General features: G+C 61.0%; 2 protein-coding genes and 1 long non-coding RNA gene across 9 annotated transcripts in view; 1 reads left to right on the top strand and 2 right to left on the bottom strand.

Moving 5' to 3' along the window:
* Pip5k1c (phosphatidylinositol-4-phosphate 5-kinase type 1 gamma) overlaps positions 1-3,489 on the bottom strand; it is a 35,693-nt gene extending 32,204 nt beyond the window's left edge. For 5 of the 7 annotated variants that reach the window (XR_006851623.2, XR_006851626.2, XM_046444129.2 and 2 more), the window contains exon 1: positions 3,315-3,488. Coding sequence is in view for 4 of the 7 variants with exons in the window: in XM_046444129.2 (XP_046300085.1) it covers positions 3,315-3,408 (94 nt within the window). In the remaining 3 variants the exon portion in view is untranslated. Of the gene's footprint in view, positions 1-3,314 lie in introns of all 7 variants that reach the window. The other 2 variants (XR_006851625.2, XM_046444132.2) reach the window with 2 other exon arrangements.
* Positions 3,490-4,384: 895 nt separating this feature from the next.
* Positions 4,385-13,046, bottom strand: LOC124092480 (uncharacterized). Its single transcript, XR_009226767.1, has 8 exons — positions 12,931-13,046; positions 12,482-12,772; positions 11,609-11,832; positions 11,204-11,321; positions 10,235-10,834; positions 9,626-10,051; positions 7,950-8,055; positions 4,385-7,652 (listed from the first exon to the last, which is right to left on the bottom strand). It is a non-coding gene; the product is annotated as an uncharacterized LOC124092480 (long non-coding RNA).
* Positions 8,539-15,764, top strand: part of Tjp3 (tight junction protein 3) — a 21,743-nt gene continuing 14,517 nt past the window's right edge. The window contains exon 1 of the mRNA XM_046444126.2: positions 8,539-8,687. The gene's annotated coding sequence lies outside the window, so the exon portion shown is untranslated. The remainder of the gene's footprint in view (positions 8,688-15,764) is intronic.

Raw genomic sequence — 15,764 nt, 5'->3', positions numbered from 1 at the left:
CCCACCCGCGGCTCCGAGCAGGCCCTCCTCTGCAGGCCACCTCGCAGGGCCCGCCCTGGTGCTCCTGGAGCTACGGTCCACCTGTGGGGTGCTGGGCCGCTCCAGAGCCAGGCACCTGGGAGTGCTGCCCACTGGCCAGCGCCCCAGAGCTCTCCTGAGGGACAGGAGCTCTGTAGAGCCAACCATGCTGGGAGGTGACAGTGCTGTGGTGGGGAGGGCACGGCCAGGGGCAGAGGGAGGGGCTAGAGGCCGGAGACGGAAGTGAGCAATGTTTGAGGAGCTGAGGATGCAATGACACGGATCCAGGAAAAGAACATTCCAGAAAGAGGATGCAGCCCATGCAAAGGCCCTGGGGCAGGATCCAGCCTGGTAAGCTGGAGGAGCAGCCCACGTGGCGGGAGCAGGGAGGGGATGGGGCAGGTCATGCAGGGCTCTGTGGGCTACAGGGAGGACTTGGCCTTTGACCTTGAGTGATCGGGGGCATGCAGGGCTGTGGGCAGGGGAGGCAGGACCTGGGCCAGTCCTAAGGGGTCTTGAGGAAGAGGCAGGAAGCGGGGGTGGAGCCGGGGCGCTGGTACAGACTGGTGGAGGCTGTGGCTGCACCAGGTGGAGGCCGAGGTGCCGGAGCTGTGGGCAGACCCTGCCCTGGTTTGGAAGGCAAAGCTGACATAATTCGTCACCAGATTAGATGTGGGGGTGGGGCAGGGATGAGGCCACTCTTCTGCGGCCACAGGAGACAGGGTAGCAAGGGATGGCTCAGGAACCCCCAGACCATAGCTCAGGCCAAGCCCACGGGCAGGCCCTGCGGTGTCCCCCAAGCCTCCAGTCCCAGGAGCCCTGCCGTGAACTAGGCACCCCGGACAGCCCCCATGTGCCTGGTGGCCACAGTGACTGCCATAGGCCAGCCGGGCAGCCTGTTCCAGGCTGGGCATCAGGAGCCAGGAACCCTCAGAGTGCCCAGATTCTAAGCACCAGCGAGAAGCGTTTCACCCACCGTCAGACTGGCCGAAACCGCCACGGTGGGCCCCCGGGAAGCCCTGAGTGCCTCTTCAGTCTTCCTGCCCTTGACCCAGACACCAAATGGCTGGGACACCAAGTGCCAGCACTAAGCACCAGTCACAGGCCCATGTTCAGGGACACACAGGTGACCCTGCTGCAGCAGCCAACCCACCAGGACAGGCCCCGGCAGGGGTTGGACGAAGCCCCAAATGCAGAAGCCTTGGCAGGCAGCAATGGGTACAGACAGTGCGGTCCCCACCCCACATCCCGCCCAGAGACCAGGCGCAGAGGTGAAGTCACACAGCAATGGACGGCCGGGCTGGAAGTGTCACCCAGCAGGACTGCTCTGGGCTTCCTCCCGGGGACAGACACCAGGCAGGAGGCCCAGATGCTACAGATGGGAAGCAACGAGTCACAAGATGAGGCGCAGCGGTCCTCGTGGGGACCCTACAGGACAGGCTGCACGGCGTCTGGACACGTGGCTGTCACGGCTGGAGAGCCCCTAGTATGGAGGAGACCAGGGACGCTGCTCAGCCCCTTAAAATAAAAGAGTTCCAGCCCCAAATGCCATGGTGCCAGGCAGAGGCACTGGCAGGAGGCAGCCTGGTGGGGAGGAGGGGCCGCTGCGGCGTGATCACTCACGGTGTCCACTTATGTGCATGCTCACAGGGCAGCAAGAAGGGGTGTGGACTGTCACCACGCCCAGGTGGGCAGAAGGGGTTCCCAGGGGCAGCAGTGTGGAGCCCGGGCCCAGCTGGCACTGGTGGGTTGTGTTTCTGTGAATTTCTGGGACAGGAGGGCAGGCCACTCCTTATCGCCCAGCTCCCTGCTCAGATCAGCCACTCTCTGTCCCCAATCAGATCACAGAGTCCCTGATAAGGCAGATGTCTTGTGGTCAGTGGGTCTGAGGCTGCTGTGTCCCTGAGCTGCCCAAGCAGAGGGCTGATGCCCAAGCAGGAGTTGGGCGGGCTGAGAAGGGACCGAGCTGGGGCCCACTGCCTGGCAGGCTTCCGCCTCCACGCCTGGTGCTGGCCGGGCCACCAGGTGACAGCAAAGAAGGAGGGCGAGTGGCTCCTGGGGCTAAATGGGGTCACCTAGCAGGCAGCTCCAGATGGCAGTGGGGAAGGAAGCGGGGGCCTGCAGCCTCAGACCTGCAGCGGGGGCTGCTGCGGCGCCCTCGCCCTCGCGCCTGCCCTGGCAGCACAGCACCACCTCGCCTTCCTGCCAAGGAAGCTCGGGCTGGTGGAAGCAGGGGCTCGGATGCCCGTGGGTGTCTGCAGACACCACCACCCTCGGCCAGGGCCGCCTGCGAGGGGGGGGGGCAGGGTTCTGCAAATCCGGTAACTTCCTATGTGGGAGCTTGTGACCTCACGGAGAAGGAACCTTCCGTTCTGTTCTCTGGGCTCTGTACACCGCCCCGCGAGACGCAGCCCAGGCCCAGGCACAAGGAAGCCATGGCCTGCACAGCAGGTGCCGGGGAGACGGACAGGGCCAGGGCTCCTCACTGCACTTGCCCTGACACGGACTGCACCTCAAAACACAGTCCCCCTAGAGCCCCTGTTTCACAGGGAAGTAAGCTGAGGCCAGGAAGGGAAGGGACAGCCATTGCCGGCACCCAGGTCTGGAGACTTCCAGAAGGAGGAATGACAGGACCAGGAGGCTGCCCCAAAGCAAAGGTCCACCTCCACCCCCACGGCCACAGGGTGACTGCTTGTGGGGGAAGGCCCAAAAGGTGACAATCGCAAGAAGGGCAGCCCAAACTGGTGGCTCCGGGCCGGGGGGTGGCATCTGGGGCAATGTCACCCCTAGCCCTGAAGCGCCTCGGAGGCAAGGCGCCCACTAGCATGGGGGTGCCCCAGCATCCCGCACACCCGGAGCAGCCCCTCGCCCACAAGAGGGGGGAGGCCGACCCCTCTGCGCCCTCGGCAGGAGGCAGCTCGCCCACCCTCTTCCCAGACCCGGTCCCGGCAGGCGCGAGGACCCCTCTTCCCCGCATAACTCCAAAAGGGGCTCCCTCCACCCACAGGCCCCAGACCGGGCCCCGCACCCACTCCCGCCCCCAGACCGGCTGTCCCTCCAGGGACCCCAGAGCGGGCGGGGCGCTGCAGCCTCGCGGCCCGCGCGGCGCGTCCCCCGGGCCTGGCGTGGGGCGTCCCGGCGCCCCCCGCGCGCGCCCGCGAGTGGAATGCTCCGGCGCGCCGGCCGCGGGTCCCCGCGCCCCTCCACGCCCGGGAGGGCCCACTGCGCCGCGGCGGGGGGGGGGCGGAGGGCCGGCCCATTCGCGCCGAGGGGGGCGCCGCCGGCCGCACCGTTACCTGACGTCGCCCCGCTGTCCGACGACCAGGCCGCCTCCGCGGGCACGGCCCCCGCCTCGGCACTCTCCGCCTCGTCCGGCACCTCCAGCTCCATGTCCGCGTGCGGACCGGCGGCGGCGAGGCCCGAAGCAGCAGCCGAGCTCGGCCGCCGCCGCTGAACAACAAGCGCCGCCGGCCCAGGGCGGAGGGAGGGGCCGCCGCGTGGGGGCGGGACTGGGGCGGGGCCAGGCTCTGACGTGCGGCTCATACCGCCAATCGGAGATCGGGGGCGGGGCTTTGCGGGCCCGGCCGGAAGCTTCGCGAGCGCCCCCGCGTGTCCAGGGATGGAAGGACGGCGCGGTGTCTTCAGGGTAGGTCAGGGGTAGCGCTGTGCACTGGAGCCGCAGGTAACATTCGCAACCGACAGCAGCAGCGTTATCGGTCCGCCACTTCGGTTACGCACTGTTCCCGGGACGTTTCGCGCTGCCTGTTATTTCATGTATTGTACATGAAACAGTCAAGGGTCTGCATTATTCCTCAACACCGTCAATTGCATTACATAATATTCCTATTACATAAAATACATGATGTATTCCATAAATTGTATATCATGTGCGTGAATAAATACTTATATTTGGATAAATAATATAGAAATAGTATGGAAGTAAGGCTGGGGTCGAGGCTCAGGGGCAGAGCGCTTGCCCAGCATGTGGGAGGCACTGGGTTCTATCGTCAGCACCGCATATAGATAAATAATAAATAAAGGTCCACCGATCACTAATAAAAACAGCCGGGTGCACGCCTGTGATCCCAGCGGCTTGGGAAGCTGAGTCAGGAGGATCTCGGGTTCAAAGCCAGCCTCAGCAAAAGCGAGGCGCTAAGCAATTCAGGGCCACCCTGTCTACATGAAATACAAAATACGGCTGGGGTTGTGGCTACTGGTCAAGTGCCCCTGAGTTCAATCCCCAGTACCCACTCACCCCCCCAAAAAATAACTAATAGGAATATTTTTTTAAAAATAGTATGGAAGTATAAATTACCTATGTGTATATTTGCATATTATATTAAATAATGAGTTTACCTTACTCATATCATGCTTGCATTTATGTTTTATGAGTGATACAAATATATAAGTATTTACATTTGCATATTATGGTTACATAGGATAATATCAATACACTGATACTATTAATATAATATGTATCTATATGAGTAACAAATATATAAGGAAAGAATTACATTTGTACATCATATATAATACACTTACATTATTCATGTACTAGTACTCATTTACATTTATATGAACTTATGTGAGTTATAGAAGCACATTCACATATAAACACAATGTACATAGGTAAATATACACTGATGGGCAGGGGTAGTGGTCAGTGAGTGGTATGCATGAGGAACTGGGTTGGATCCGCGGCACCACATAAAGATAAACAAATAAAGGTCTGTGTTCATGTACAACTAAAAAATATTTAAAATACTATTACTTAAGTATATACATATATACTGGAATGTTTATATCTGTATCTATATGATCATAGTAAATTCTTATTATTTGTGAATATCAACAATAGATGTAATATGCTAACAATTTGTTGTATTTTATTAAGCATAATATGTATATTATATATGATATAAATATTAACATCAGTAAGCCAAAATGTGTGTTGCTATAACATAAATGTTAATGTATATGACTCTCCCACCTTTTTATTTTCTGGTACTGGAGGGTGGGAACCTAGGGTGGTGCACACGCTGGGCAAGTGCTCTACCACTGAGCCACGTTCCCAGCCTTTTTTATTCTTTATTTTGAGATGGAGTCTTGCTAAGTTGCTGAGGCTGGCCTTGAACTCGCCACCCTCCTGCCACACACCGTGGCTGGGATCACAGGGATGCGCCACGGCACCCAGACTCCACATGATTATTTGAAATGCTAAGTTGCGGGGCTGGGCTGGGCTCAGCGGTAGAGCGCTCGCCTCGCGTGTGTGGGGCCCTGGGTGCGATCCTCAGCACCACATAAAAATAAATAAATAAAATAAAAAGATGTTGTGCCCACCTACAACTGAGACATAAATATTAAAAATAGACTAAGGCGTGAGCGGTGATGTCCACTCCAGGCTCAGAGGTCTGCGTGGGGGCCTCCTGAAGCCAGGGACTGGCTCTCTGCGGTTCCAGGTCTCCGTGTCCCTCACTTCCACGCTCCTGGCAGCCTGACACCTAGGTGACCTAGGCACCGTCCTGGTCCTCTCCTGCATGTGCACGACAGGGGCCCTCAGGCCTCTAGCCACCTGGGCTCTACTCCTGGTGAGCGCTTGCTCACACACCAGGCCCTGGTTCCGTCCCACACCACGCCCTGCCAGTGGCTCCGCAAGAATGGTGCTCCGGTGGGTCCTGCAGGTGGCACACGGGGACAGGGGTCCCGCTGCTGAAGCACCATGATGGCTTTGCTACGGAGGCTCGGAGGCTCGGCAGTCAGGAATCCTGAGGTCCTGGTCTGGCTGTTAATAAGCTGCTATTAATAGTTCTGTTCATTAACCTTCTCTGCAGCGGGCAGCGTGGCCCCTGCTAGTGAGGAGCGGCCTGATTCAGAGGCCTGGACCGCCTCTCTCAGGCAGCGGGAGGGAGGGGCCTGGGCTGTGGGGCCTGGGGATGGACGGAGGGGAACCAGGAAGCCGGGCAGGTGGTTGTCAGACCTCGGCCCCAAGGATGCGGCGGCAAGGCTGTGCGTGGGCCCAGGAGGCAGATCAAGAAAGGGAAGAAATGGCCAAGGCCCCAGGGAGGGCAAAGGGGCCCCCATTAGCTGTGCCCAGCTAGAAGGGAGTCCACCCAAAGGGGACAGGCACAGTGTCAGGCGTCAGACTGGTCCACGCAGAGCCCGGAAAAGGGAAGAAATTCTGACACCGGCCACAAGGTGCCCTGAGGACACAGTGCTCAGTGACAAGAGCCGGGCACAAAGGGGCACACACTGCAGGGTCCACCCACAGCCGGTCCCTGGAGTCCTCAGGTCCACAGAGACAGGAAGCAGCAGAGTGGGAGCCAGGGGCTGGGAGGGGACCGGCTAGTGTTGAAGGGACAGAAGTTCAGTGTGGGAAGAAGAGAAAGTTCTGTGGGGACAGCTGTGCGCCGTACGAGGGCTCCAGGCCCCCAGCTGCTCCCTTACCAGTGGCCACGTGGTGCATCCTACACCTGCCAGCTCCCTTGACCCCTGTCGTGAACAGCGGGGACACCTGAGCTGTCCAGAGGAGACTCGTCTAAGTGCGGGCCCTGGAGGCCGCCTGGCCCACCTGGACCGCCCGATGCACCTGCCCAGGCATCGGTGGGAGGGCACAGTGTGAGCTCATGAGGCTGCTCGGCAACTCAGGTGCCAGGGCAACTCGGAGATCATCCGCCGGCCCGGGCAGTTCAGGAAGGGCAAGGTTAGGTACGACGCCAGTAAGAACAGGAAGCAACTTGGAAAAACCACCAAAAAGCAAAACTGGAAAATCAACAAGTGGCATAAAAGTCGTGATTGAGACACGGAAGTAAATGTCAAAATAATCTGTAAGAAAGGTCAAGGAGGGGCCCGTGGGGGAACCGCGGGAGGCAAGGGCTGTCCATGTTCTCAGCAGGACAGAGACGGCTCCGCGCTTTGAAACGCAGTGTGTGCGCCTTCGATGAAAATAAGAAGCTTTATGACTTTGGCGCTGGGGCGGAGGGACAGAGCGGGTAGGCAGCGGGTGGTGAGCGGGGCCGGGTCCCGGGCAGCAGCGCTCTTGGCCCCGGCGATCCATGTCCACTCCCTGCCCATTTTGCAGGGTTGGAAAACTGAGGCTGCCCGGCGGGTAGTGGCCGGGTTTCCAGCGCCCCCTGGTGGCCACGGCGCCTATGACGTCAACACAGGTAGGTCCCCGCCCCGCTCCCCTTGGCTGCGATCCATCTGCCCTCCAGCCCCAAATGTATCAAGCACCTACTGTGTACCCTGCTGCGCTCTGGACCACAGGGGATGCCAGGGTTCAGCCAGACAAAATCCCCGACCTTGAAGATGGCCAGCAGGCGAACCAGGAGGCGTGAGGCCGGCTCAAAGGCTGAGCGCCGACAGAGTAGGGTCGATGGGTGGACCAGGGTGCTTCTCAGGACACCGCGCTGGCCTAGTGCGCATGCGGCCCTGGGCTCCACCCCAGCACGCCACGCAGAAAAGCAAAACTGTTAAATCCACAAGTGACTAGAGATAGAGATGGAGCGTTAGAGTGGATATGCGTAGGTACGTCTCCACGCATCCGGTGCGCACCTTCGTCATCCCAGGGCTGAGGAGGCTCAGGAGGGAGGATGGCAGCTCCAGGCCAGCCTCAGTAACTTCGTGAGGCCGTGTCTCTAAATAGAAAATAACAAGGGCTGGTGATGTGGCTCAGTGGTGGAGCACCCCCGGGTTCCATCTCTAGTGCCAGATCACGTATGTCTATGTGTGCATATTCCTGTGTACATATGATGTTCATGTGAACGATCGAACCCGAGGAAATCGGGGACAAGAAATGACAACAGGATAGAGAGCAAACATGGACTCCAAGCTCACGGTGGTTTGGTTTGGTTTCCTTGCACCGGGGGATTGAACGCAGGTGTGCTTAACCACTGAGCTACACTCCCAGCTTCTTTTATTTTGCCGAGGCTGACCTTGAACTAGCGATCCTCCTGCCTCAGCCTCCCGAGTGGCTGGGATCACAGGCGCGGCCACCAGGTGGCTTCCCAAGCTTGTGCAAAGCACAGTCATCTGAAAGAGCTGTAAGGAAAGCCGGTCTGAATGGCTGACCCACCTTTTTAACCATATGAGAAGCAGCCCGAGTCTTGCCGCAGGCTCCACGGAGCCTGGAGTTTCGGCAGGGACCCGTGGGCAATGCGGGCAGCTGCCGAAGTCCCGAGCCACAGCCTCCGTCCCCTGCGCTTCACACTCAGCTCTCTCCTCGGTCCTGGATGAGCCCCGACAGGGTCCAGGCCTGGGCAGGGGGCGCTGCTCGCTGTCCCCGAGGCACCCGGGAAGCGGGTGGCAGCGTTGGGGTGAGTGGAGACTGCCCGGGGGCGCAGGGCGATCGAGCGGTCCGCGGGCCTTGAATGCGCCGGGCCCAGGCACAGGTAGGGCTGGGTGTCGCTGCCCGGGCCAGCAGGGGTTAAGGCCGGGCGGCTCCCACGTGGGAGCCCCTTGCGACAGAGGCACACACCCAGCCAGCCGCTGGGTCCTCCCTGGCACCCACACCTGCCCACTCGCCGGCTGGGCTCGCCCTGCAAGGCACCTGCCCGCCTTCTGCTGCCCGCGGGAGGACCAGTCCGGCGACAGGCAGGGCCCAGCCGCCAGCTCCACTCCCGCCCCAGGCCGTCCAGGTGGGCACCTCCAGGGTCCCGCCAGCTGCCAGACAGGTAAGTCCCCACCTGCTCTGCGGCATCCAACGTTGTCCGGCTCCCCATGCCCCGCGGCCTGGGACCCCGCTGCCCCGGCTCCCCAGAGCGTGGCTGCCCCTCCCCGGGCCTGACACAGTTTCCGAGGGATTGTCTGCCCTGGCAGCCAGCCCAGCGCACAGGGAGCCTTAAAAGGGTCATTGTTGGCCCAGGAGGTGCTGGGGCGAAGGCAGCAAGGGGACACTGTGGGACTCCCTCCATCCCCCAAACTGAGGAGGGATGGTCCTCAGGCCCACTAGGCTGGCCCTCCCTCCCTACCCCAGACCAGCGCAGGGTGGCAGGCGCCTGCCACCTGGCCCAGCCTCCCGGTGCTTCCTGACCCTGGTGGCCCACCGCGGGGACCTCAGGGGCTGGGGAGTGGGCTGGTGTGGGACCCCACGCAGTGGGCAGTGGACAGGGGCAGCATAAACTGGAAGGTGAGGACTCCCAGGTCGGGAGGGGACAGGACTTGGGGGACAGGAATGTTTTTTCTGGGTCATTTGCTCCTAAATGGGAGAACAAAGATAGCGTCCCAGAGAGGCCAGTGTCCGGTTGCACCTCGCGGCTCTGTCCAGGCCCAAGGAGGCCTCTGGGCTGGGAGGGGCCAGGACCGTGGCCTGGGACACAGAGCGGGCCTGGCGCGGGGGGTGGCCCAGGGCCCTGTAGCCAGGAGGTGAACGGATGCCTGAGCCCTGGGTCAGAGCCTGCGGGGTGGAGGAATCCCAGCCTCTCAGAGCTTTGCCTTGGCCCCTCTCCTCCCTGGCCTCGAGCAGAGCAGTAGCAGGTGCCAGGGCATGCAGGGCTCCAAGGGAGCCATCCTACCACAGCTCGGAACTCAGAACACAAGGCCAGTCCCACAGCTCCATCTGATACCCCATTTTACAGAGATGAATCCAGGCTCAGAGAGGGCAGCCACTTACCCAGGGCTGCACAGTAAAGTAGGATTGTCATGCAGACAAGAGCCCAAATGCAGAAGGGGGGTGGTCTGGAGGCTGGCCCTGTCCCCCAACCAATGCCCCATGCTCAACATCTTGAAAAAGTCCCGCCTGCTGGGCCCAGCACTTCCGCCTGGCTCTGAGTCCTGGGGAAAGTCCACAGCAGGGAATCTGGGCTCCTGTCCTTCCTCTTCAGCCTGGCCAGGCGCCAGGGAGCAGTGTTTGCTCAGGGTGCAGCCTGACACCCTTTGGAATGGCCGAGGTCAGTGGGAGGCATGGCTGGGGCAGGGCTGCCTTGCAGTGAATTGGCATTAATTGAGCACTTACTGTATGCCAGGTGCGCAGTTCGTGACTATTGGGGTACAGCAGTGAATGAGACAGTCAAGACCCCTGCTCCTGTGGGGCTGATGTCTTGAGGGAGAAGACAGAAACAAAACCAGTAAAGAAATCGTGCCACAAACGGCATCAGGGGTAGGGGATCCTATTTTACTGTATTTTCACGGAGCTGGAGCCGGAACCAGGCCTTCATGCAAGCACTGCCCCACCGAACCCCACCCGCCCTGCAATTTTATATAGAAAGGTGAAGGCACTCACTGAGCAGCTGGCATCTGTGCACAGACTCAAAGAACCTGAATAGTCGGCCAAACCCAGGCCCAGGCAGAGGGCACCAGTGTGCAGAGGCCCAGGGGCAGGACCAAGTCTGGCATCTGGTGGGCACAGTAAGGAAGGAGCCCGTGTGGCTAGAACAGAGGGAGGAGGGGAGAGAGAAGGAGGGGAGGCAGAGAGGGCCTGGGGCAGGTTGTGCAGGGCCTTGGGGGCCAAGGGAGGACTTGGCTTTGACCTAGAGGGAGGTGGGAGCCAGAGAGGATACCGGAGGGCTCTGAGTCAGGTGCTCCTTCGCGCCCTCCAGTGGCTGCTGTGGGGAGGACAGGCTGTGAGTGAGGGCGGGAACGGGCATCAGGTGGATGGACTGGGCTGGTCCAGGGGGAGGCAGATTCTGGAGAGACTTTGGCATGTGCTGATTGCGGCAGACACCCAGCGTGATGAGGAAGGGCGGGGAGGGTTAAGATGGGGAGCGCAGTGGGGTGGCCACACCTGTCGTCCCAGCGGCTCGGGAGGCCGAGGCAGGAGGATGGAGTTCCAAGCCAGCCTCAGCAACTCTGAGGCCCTGAGCAGCTCAGGGAGACCCTGTCTCTAAGTAAAATACAAAATAGGGCTGGGGTGTGGCTCAGGGGTGAGGGGACCTGGGTTCAGTCCCCGGCACCACTGCCCAAAAGAACTTAGATAACAAAACAGACGGGGGGGCAGAGTGACGGGGCAGGGAGGGGACTGGGGACACCCTTGGGTGCCAGGGTGGAGACACTGGCCTCCTGGTCAGCCTCTTTTCTGAAAGGTCAAGGGTTGGGCTGGGGCAGCTCCCAGCAGGGCCCTGGGTTCATCCCATAAACAAGAAGGTGAAGGCTGAGCAGGTGGCACCTGGAATGCTCTGAAGTCACCCATTCACAGGGAGCCGGGGGGCACAGGCTGATCCCGCGTCACACACACACTGCCATGGGGGAGTACCTGGGCCCACAGACAGAGCAAGCCTGGTCAAGGCCACTTGGATGATCAGCTGCAGTCTCCCCAGGACAAAGTCATTTGCATTGGAACCTCTCCGCCATTTGCAGCCATTTACCAGGTTCTAAAGTGGTTCAAAGGCAAGGAGAAGCACAGATGACCAGAGGGGCCCAGGGCTGGACTGGCGGGCACTCCATGCTGACCCTCGAGGGCACACCAGGGAGCCGCAGGGCGCTCCTGAGCAGGAGCCCAGCTCGCGGACCGTGCATCCTGGGCGGGGGCTCTCTGTTCAGCATCTCTTCCCAGCCCGTGCAGGCCTCACCACGGGATGGGGTTTGGTATGCAGTAGGTGCTCCATAAATGAATACATAGCCTTGGGGAGCCATCTAAGACTCTGAGCAGTGCACTTACAAGGACAGAGTCAGGCGTGGCCCTGGAGTACATGAGGACGGGGCGGGGTCCTGGGGGATCGGCAGGTGGCCCCCGGGGCTGGGAGCAGGGACTGTGAGTCAGGTCAGCGCTGCGGGCCCTGCACCCGGCTGCTGCCCAGGTCAGAGGTGCAGTGTGGACCACTTGGGGGTGGACGTCCCTCCAGCAGCAGGACACCATATCTCGCCTGCCTTTCCTGTGGGGCCCTGAGGGGAGGAATAAGCCCTGGGTGAGCCCAGGCAGCCGCTAGAACTCTCTGCCACCTGCACCTCGTCAGGCGCCCCAGACCCACGGGGACCCAGCAAGGCCAACCCCTGGGACGTCCCTCCCTTCCCATGAGACTTGTGGCAGGTCCTGCTGCTCCCGGAGCCTGGCCTTCCTTGGAACCCTGGCTGGCTCCTGGACCCTCGCCCGCCCAGGGCTCCCCAGCCCCCCAGAGAAGCCCCCCAGAGAAGCCCCCCAGGGACAGTCTCCAAACCACCTGCCCCACCATCGGGACGGCGGGGCCCCGGGAGGACAGATCCTAAGGACAGGCAAGATCCCCCAGCTGGGTGGGGGGCAGGAGGCCTGCTCCTGGGTCCCCCCAGGTGACCCCAGACGTAGCTAGGACATTCGTGCCAGGGAAGGCCATGGGAGCACAGGATTCTGGGACATTCACTTCATGTGGTTTTTCTTCTTTTTGTACCAAGGACTGAACTCAGGGGCACTTAACCACTGAGCCACGTCCCCAGCCCCCCTCCCTTTTTTGTGGTGCTGGGGACTGAACCCAGGGCCTTGTGCCTGCAAGGCAAGCTCTACCAGCTGACCTGTACCCCCAGCCCCCCTTTTATATTTTATTTAGAGACAGGGTCTCACTGAGTTGCTGAGGCTGGCTTTAAACTCACGATCCTCCTGCCTCAGCCTCCTGAGCTGCGTGGGTGACAGGCACATGCCACGGCGCCCCACACGATTCATGACAAATGACACCTGTGCGGCCAGCCGGCGGGGACAAGGCTCGCTGGGTGGCTGCGCGGGGTGCAGTCCAGGCCAGCGGGTCCCTCTGGTAGAGCCAGGAGCGGGTGGGCAGGCTCAGGGGATGGAGATGGCAGTTGTCCTGTGTGCGCTCTGTGGACGTAGTCACTGTGCCCCGCAGACAGGCCCACTGTCCTGGGACGATTTAAAACAAGTAACGAGAAAACAAGGAGAAGCAACAGGCCTGGCCCTTGTCCTGCCCCGTCCACACCAGGCCTCTGCTGACCTCCCCAGGAGCCGTGTCCCTTCCCCTCTCCTACCTACCTCTAAATGTCCCCACACAAGAAGCTCACCTCAGCCTTCCCGAGGCCAGGACTCCCTGGTCTCCCATGACTCCTCGGCCACCCCTCCCAGGCGCTGCGTTTCCAAAGTCCCAAGGGTCCACCCCACGCCTCTCCTGCTCACCCACAGCCTGTCCTCCCGGCAGCCACCAGAGGGCACCTGTGAGCACCTGCGTCCTCCCTGGCTCCGCCTCTCTGGTTCCACCTGTGTCCCCCCCCAGCCTCCCTGCCTCCCTCCCCTCTCTCCACCTGTCCTCGGCTGCAGCCCTGGGCTCCAGCTGTGCCTCCTCTTGCCCCGGCCTCTGCACAGAGGCCCTCATCCGGGAGCACCTTCCCCAGCTCCCAGGCCCCTCCGCCCCTCCTGCCGTCTAACTGCCCTGGGCCTGGTGCCTCTCACCTGCCCTCACCTGTCACAATCCAGGCCAGGGCCACCTCCTCAGAGCGGCTCTCAGGAGACCTCCGGCGCTTCATTCCCCTCTGACTCTCCCAGGACGGTCCGTCTCCCTGGGGACCACAGGCTTTCTTGAGGCAGAGACTATCCCTTTAGGACCCTTCTCATCAGCCCTCAGCTGGGCATTGTGTACACAGTGGGCGCTCCATAAATGCTAAAGCCACAGGCCAGAGCCCAGCGGGCTGCTGTTTCTTCAGGGTGTTCCTGGGTTTCCGACAGACCCGGTAGGTCACGGGGGTGACCCCAACCTCCCCGGGCCCAGGGACAGTCAAACAGCCTGCGTCAGCTGCCCCCCACCATCCGCCAGGGCCCCGCCCTCCGGTGGACACGCCCCGCGGGGTCAGCCCAGCCCCGCCCTCCCCGCCCTCGGGGTCCCCTGTCCAGCGACCTGCAGGGACTGTCTCTCAGCCCAGCCGGGTGTTGAGCAGAGCCCTGCCTGTCCCCACCAGGGGCCAGGGGCCCTTTTCAGCTGCAGAAACCTTGAGACACCAAGTGTCCCCTCCCCGCCAGAGACCCTGGTTTGGGGGATCAAACAGATCCCGCATCCCGTGCCTGCGGGTCGGGATCGCCACTGGATGCAGCTGGCCGGGCTGCCGGGTGGGGAGGGCGGACGCCAGGCCAGCACCCACGCACAGCCACCTGCTGGGGCGGGAACACAGGACTTGTCCCCGTGTCTGTGCCCAGCTGGACTCCCGGCAGGTGCAGCCTGGATTCCCCGCGTGGGGCCGGCAGCTGTTCAGGGAGTCGGCAGCCACCCCCACCCACCGTGCTGCCCCCTGTGGCCGATGGGGGGTGGGGGCTGAGCTACCCAGGTTATACAGTAGGTGCTCAGCAAGCCCGAGTCTGGGTTGAAGGTGATGTTTTTTTAGAAAATATTTTATTCATTTATTTATTTTTATTTTGAGAGAGAGAGAGAAAATTTTAATATTTATTTTTCAGTTCTCGGCGGACACCACAACATCTTTGTATGTGGTGCTGAGGATCGAACCCGGGCGCGACGGCTTGAGCCACACCCCCCAGCCCGTTACTCATTTATTTTTATGTGGTGCTGAGAGTGGAACCCAGCGCCTCACACATGTGGGGCAAGGGCTCTGCCACGGAGGCCCACCAGCCCTGAAGGTGTTCTTAATTTATTTTTAATAGAAGTAGATGGACACAAAGCCTTTATTTCATTCCTTTATGTGGTGCTGAGGGTCGACCCAGCGCCTCCCGTGTTCCAGGCAAATGCTCCAGCTCTGAGCCCGAGCCCCAGCCCCAGCCCTGGGGAAGGGGTTCTGCATTGGGTGAGTATGGGCTGGGGGCTGGGGGCCGTTTACTGAGCACCCAGGGAGCCATCTCTGGGCCTTTCGCTGTCTACTGTGCGGCTGTGCAGAGTTCGGGGAGACCGTGCCTCTGTGGCTTGGGCCCAGCCTGAGGCAGGTTCAGTCAACACCCCCATTTACAGAAGGGAAACTGGGGTGCAGGGCTGTTCCGCTGCTTGCACTGGGTGGCAGTGGCATGAGGTAGTGGGTCACATTACTGTCTTACTCCAGGCCCCCTTTAATCTTCCAGTCCACTCTCTGATGTAGGAGCCATTATTTCTCCCAATTACAAAGTGGAAATTGATGCACAGAGAGGGGAAGTAACTTCCCTGTGGTCACACAGTGAATAGGTGAAAAGGCTGGGATTTGAATCCTTCCCCCTGAAGTTCCAAGGAGGCCTCCAGAAGGCGCTTTGGGAGAGGCTTATTCTAGTAGGCGGTAGAGGGTCCCTGAGGACCCTTGGACTAGTGTTTTGGATGATTTCAGGAAGGGGTGAGAAGTCATTTGGGAGGCCTTGCACGCGCGGGCAAGTGCCCTACCACTCAGCTACACCCTGGGCGCTCTGTAAACTTACATTTTATTTTGAGACTGGGCCTCCCTAACTTCCCTGGGGCTGGCCTTGAACTTGTGATCCTTCTGCCTCAGCCTGAGCTGCTGGCATTACGCGCTGGGCACTCATGTTTGTACTCTCTCCTTGGCACACTCTTGGCCGACTCTCAAAACCCTGCCTGCAATGCCCGCCGCTGGCCTGGCAGATTCTCAGCGCCACCTCCCTCCGCCCAGCCTGAGGCCCGAGTCCTGGACACCGCCAGCCCCAAGCCTCAGGGGCAGGGGGCGTGGCCACAGCTGGGCGCAGGTGTGTGTCTCTTCCAGTGGGAAGCGCTGTTGGGAGGAGTCACTGCCAGCTCCGCCGGCGCAGGTCACTCCTGCGGCCCACCCCAGGAGCAGCTCTGCTGGCCGGGGCGGCCCGTCCTCGTTCCTACCTTCCCAACCACCTGGGAGGGCGAGGCCCACCTTCTCTCCCGGAGCCCAGGGCATTCCCTCCTGCGCCGGCCGCTCCCCTCCTCGGCCTCCCTCTGCAGCTGGGGTCTGGG

This window comes from Marmota monax, unplaced genomic scaffold (assembly GCF_021218885.2).
Source record: "Marmota monax isolate L192 unplaced genomic scaffold, Marmota_monax_Labrador192_F-V1.1 WCK01_AAM20220418_F8-fsc00102, whole genome shotgun sequence".
Taxonomy (NCBI): Eukaryota; Metazoa; Chordata; class Mammalia; order Rodentia; family Sciuridae; genus Marmota; species Marmota monax.
Note: the sequence above shows the minus strand (reverse complement) of the source record. Positions and strands in the feature narration are given on the sequence as shown.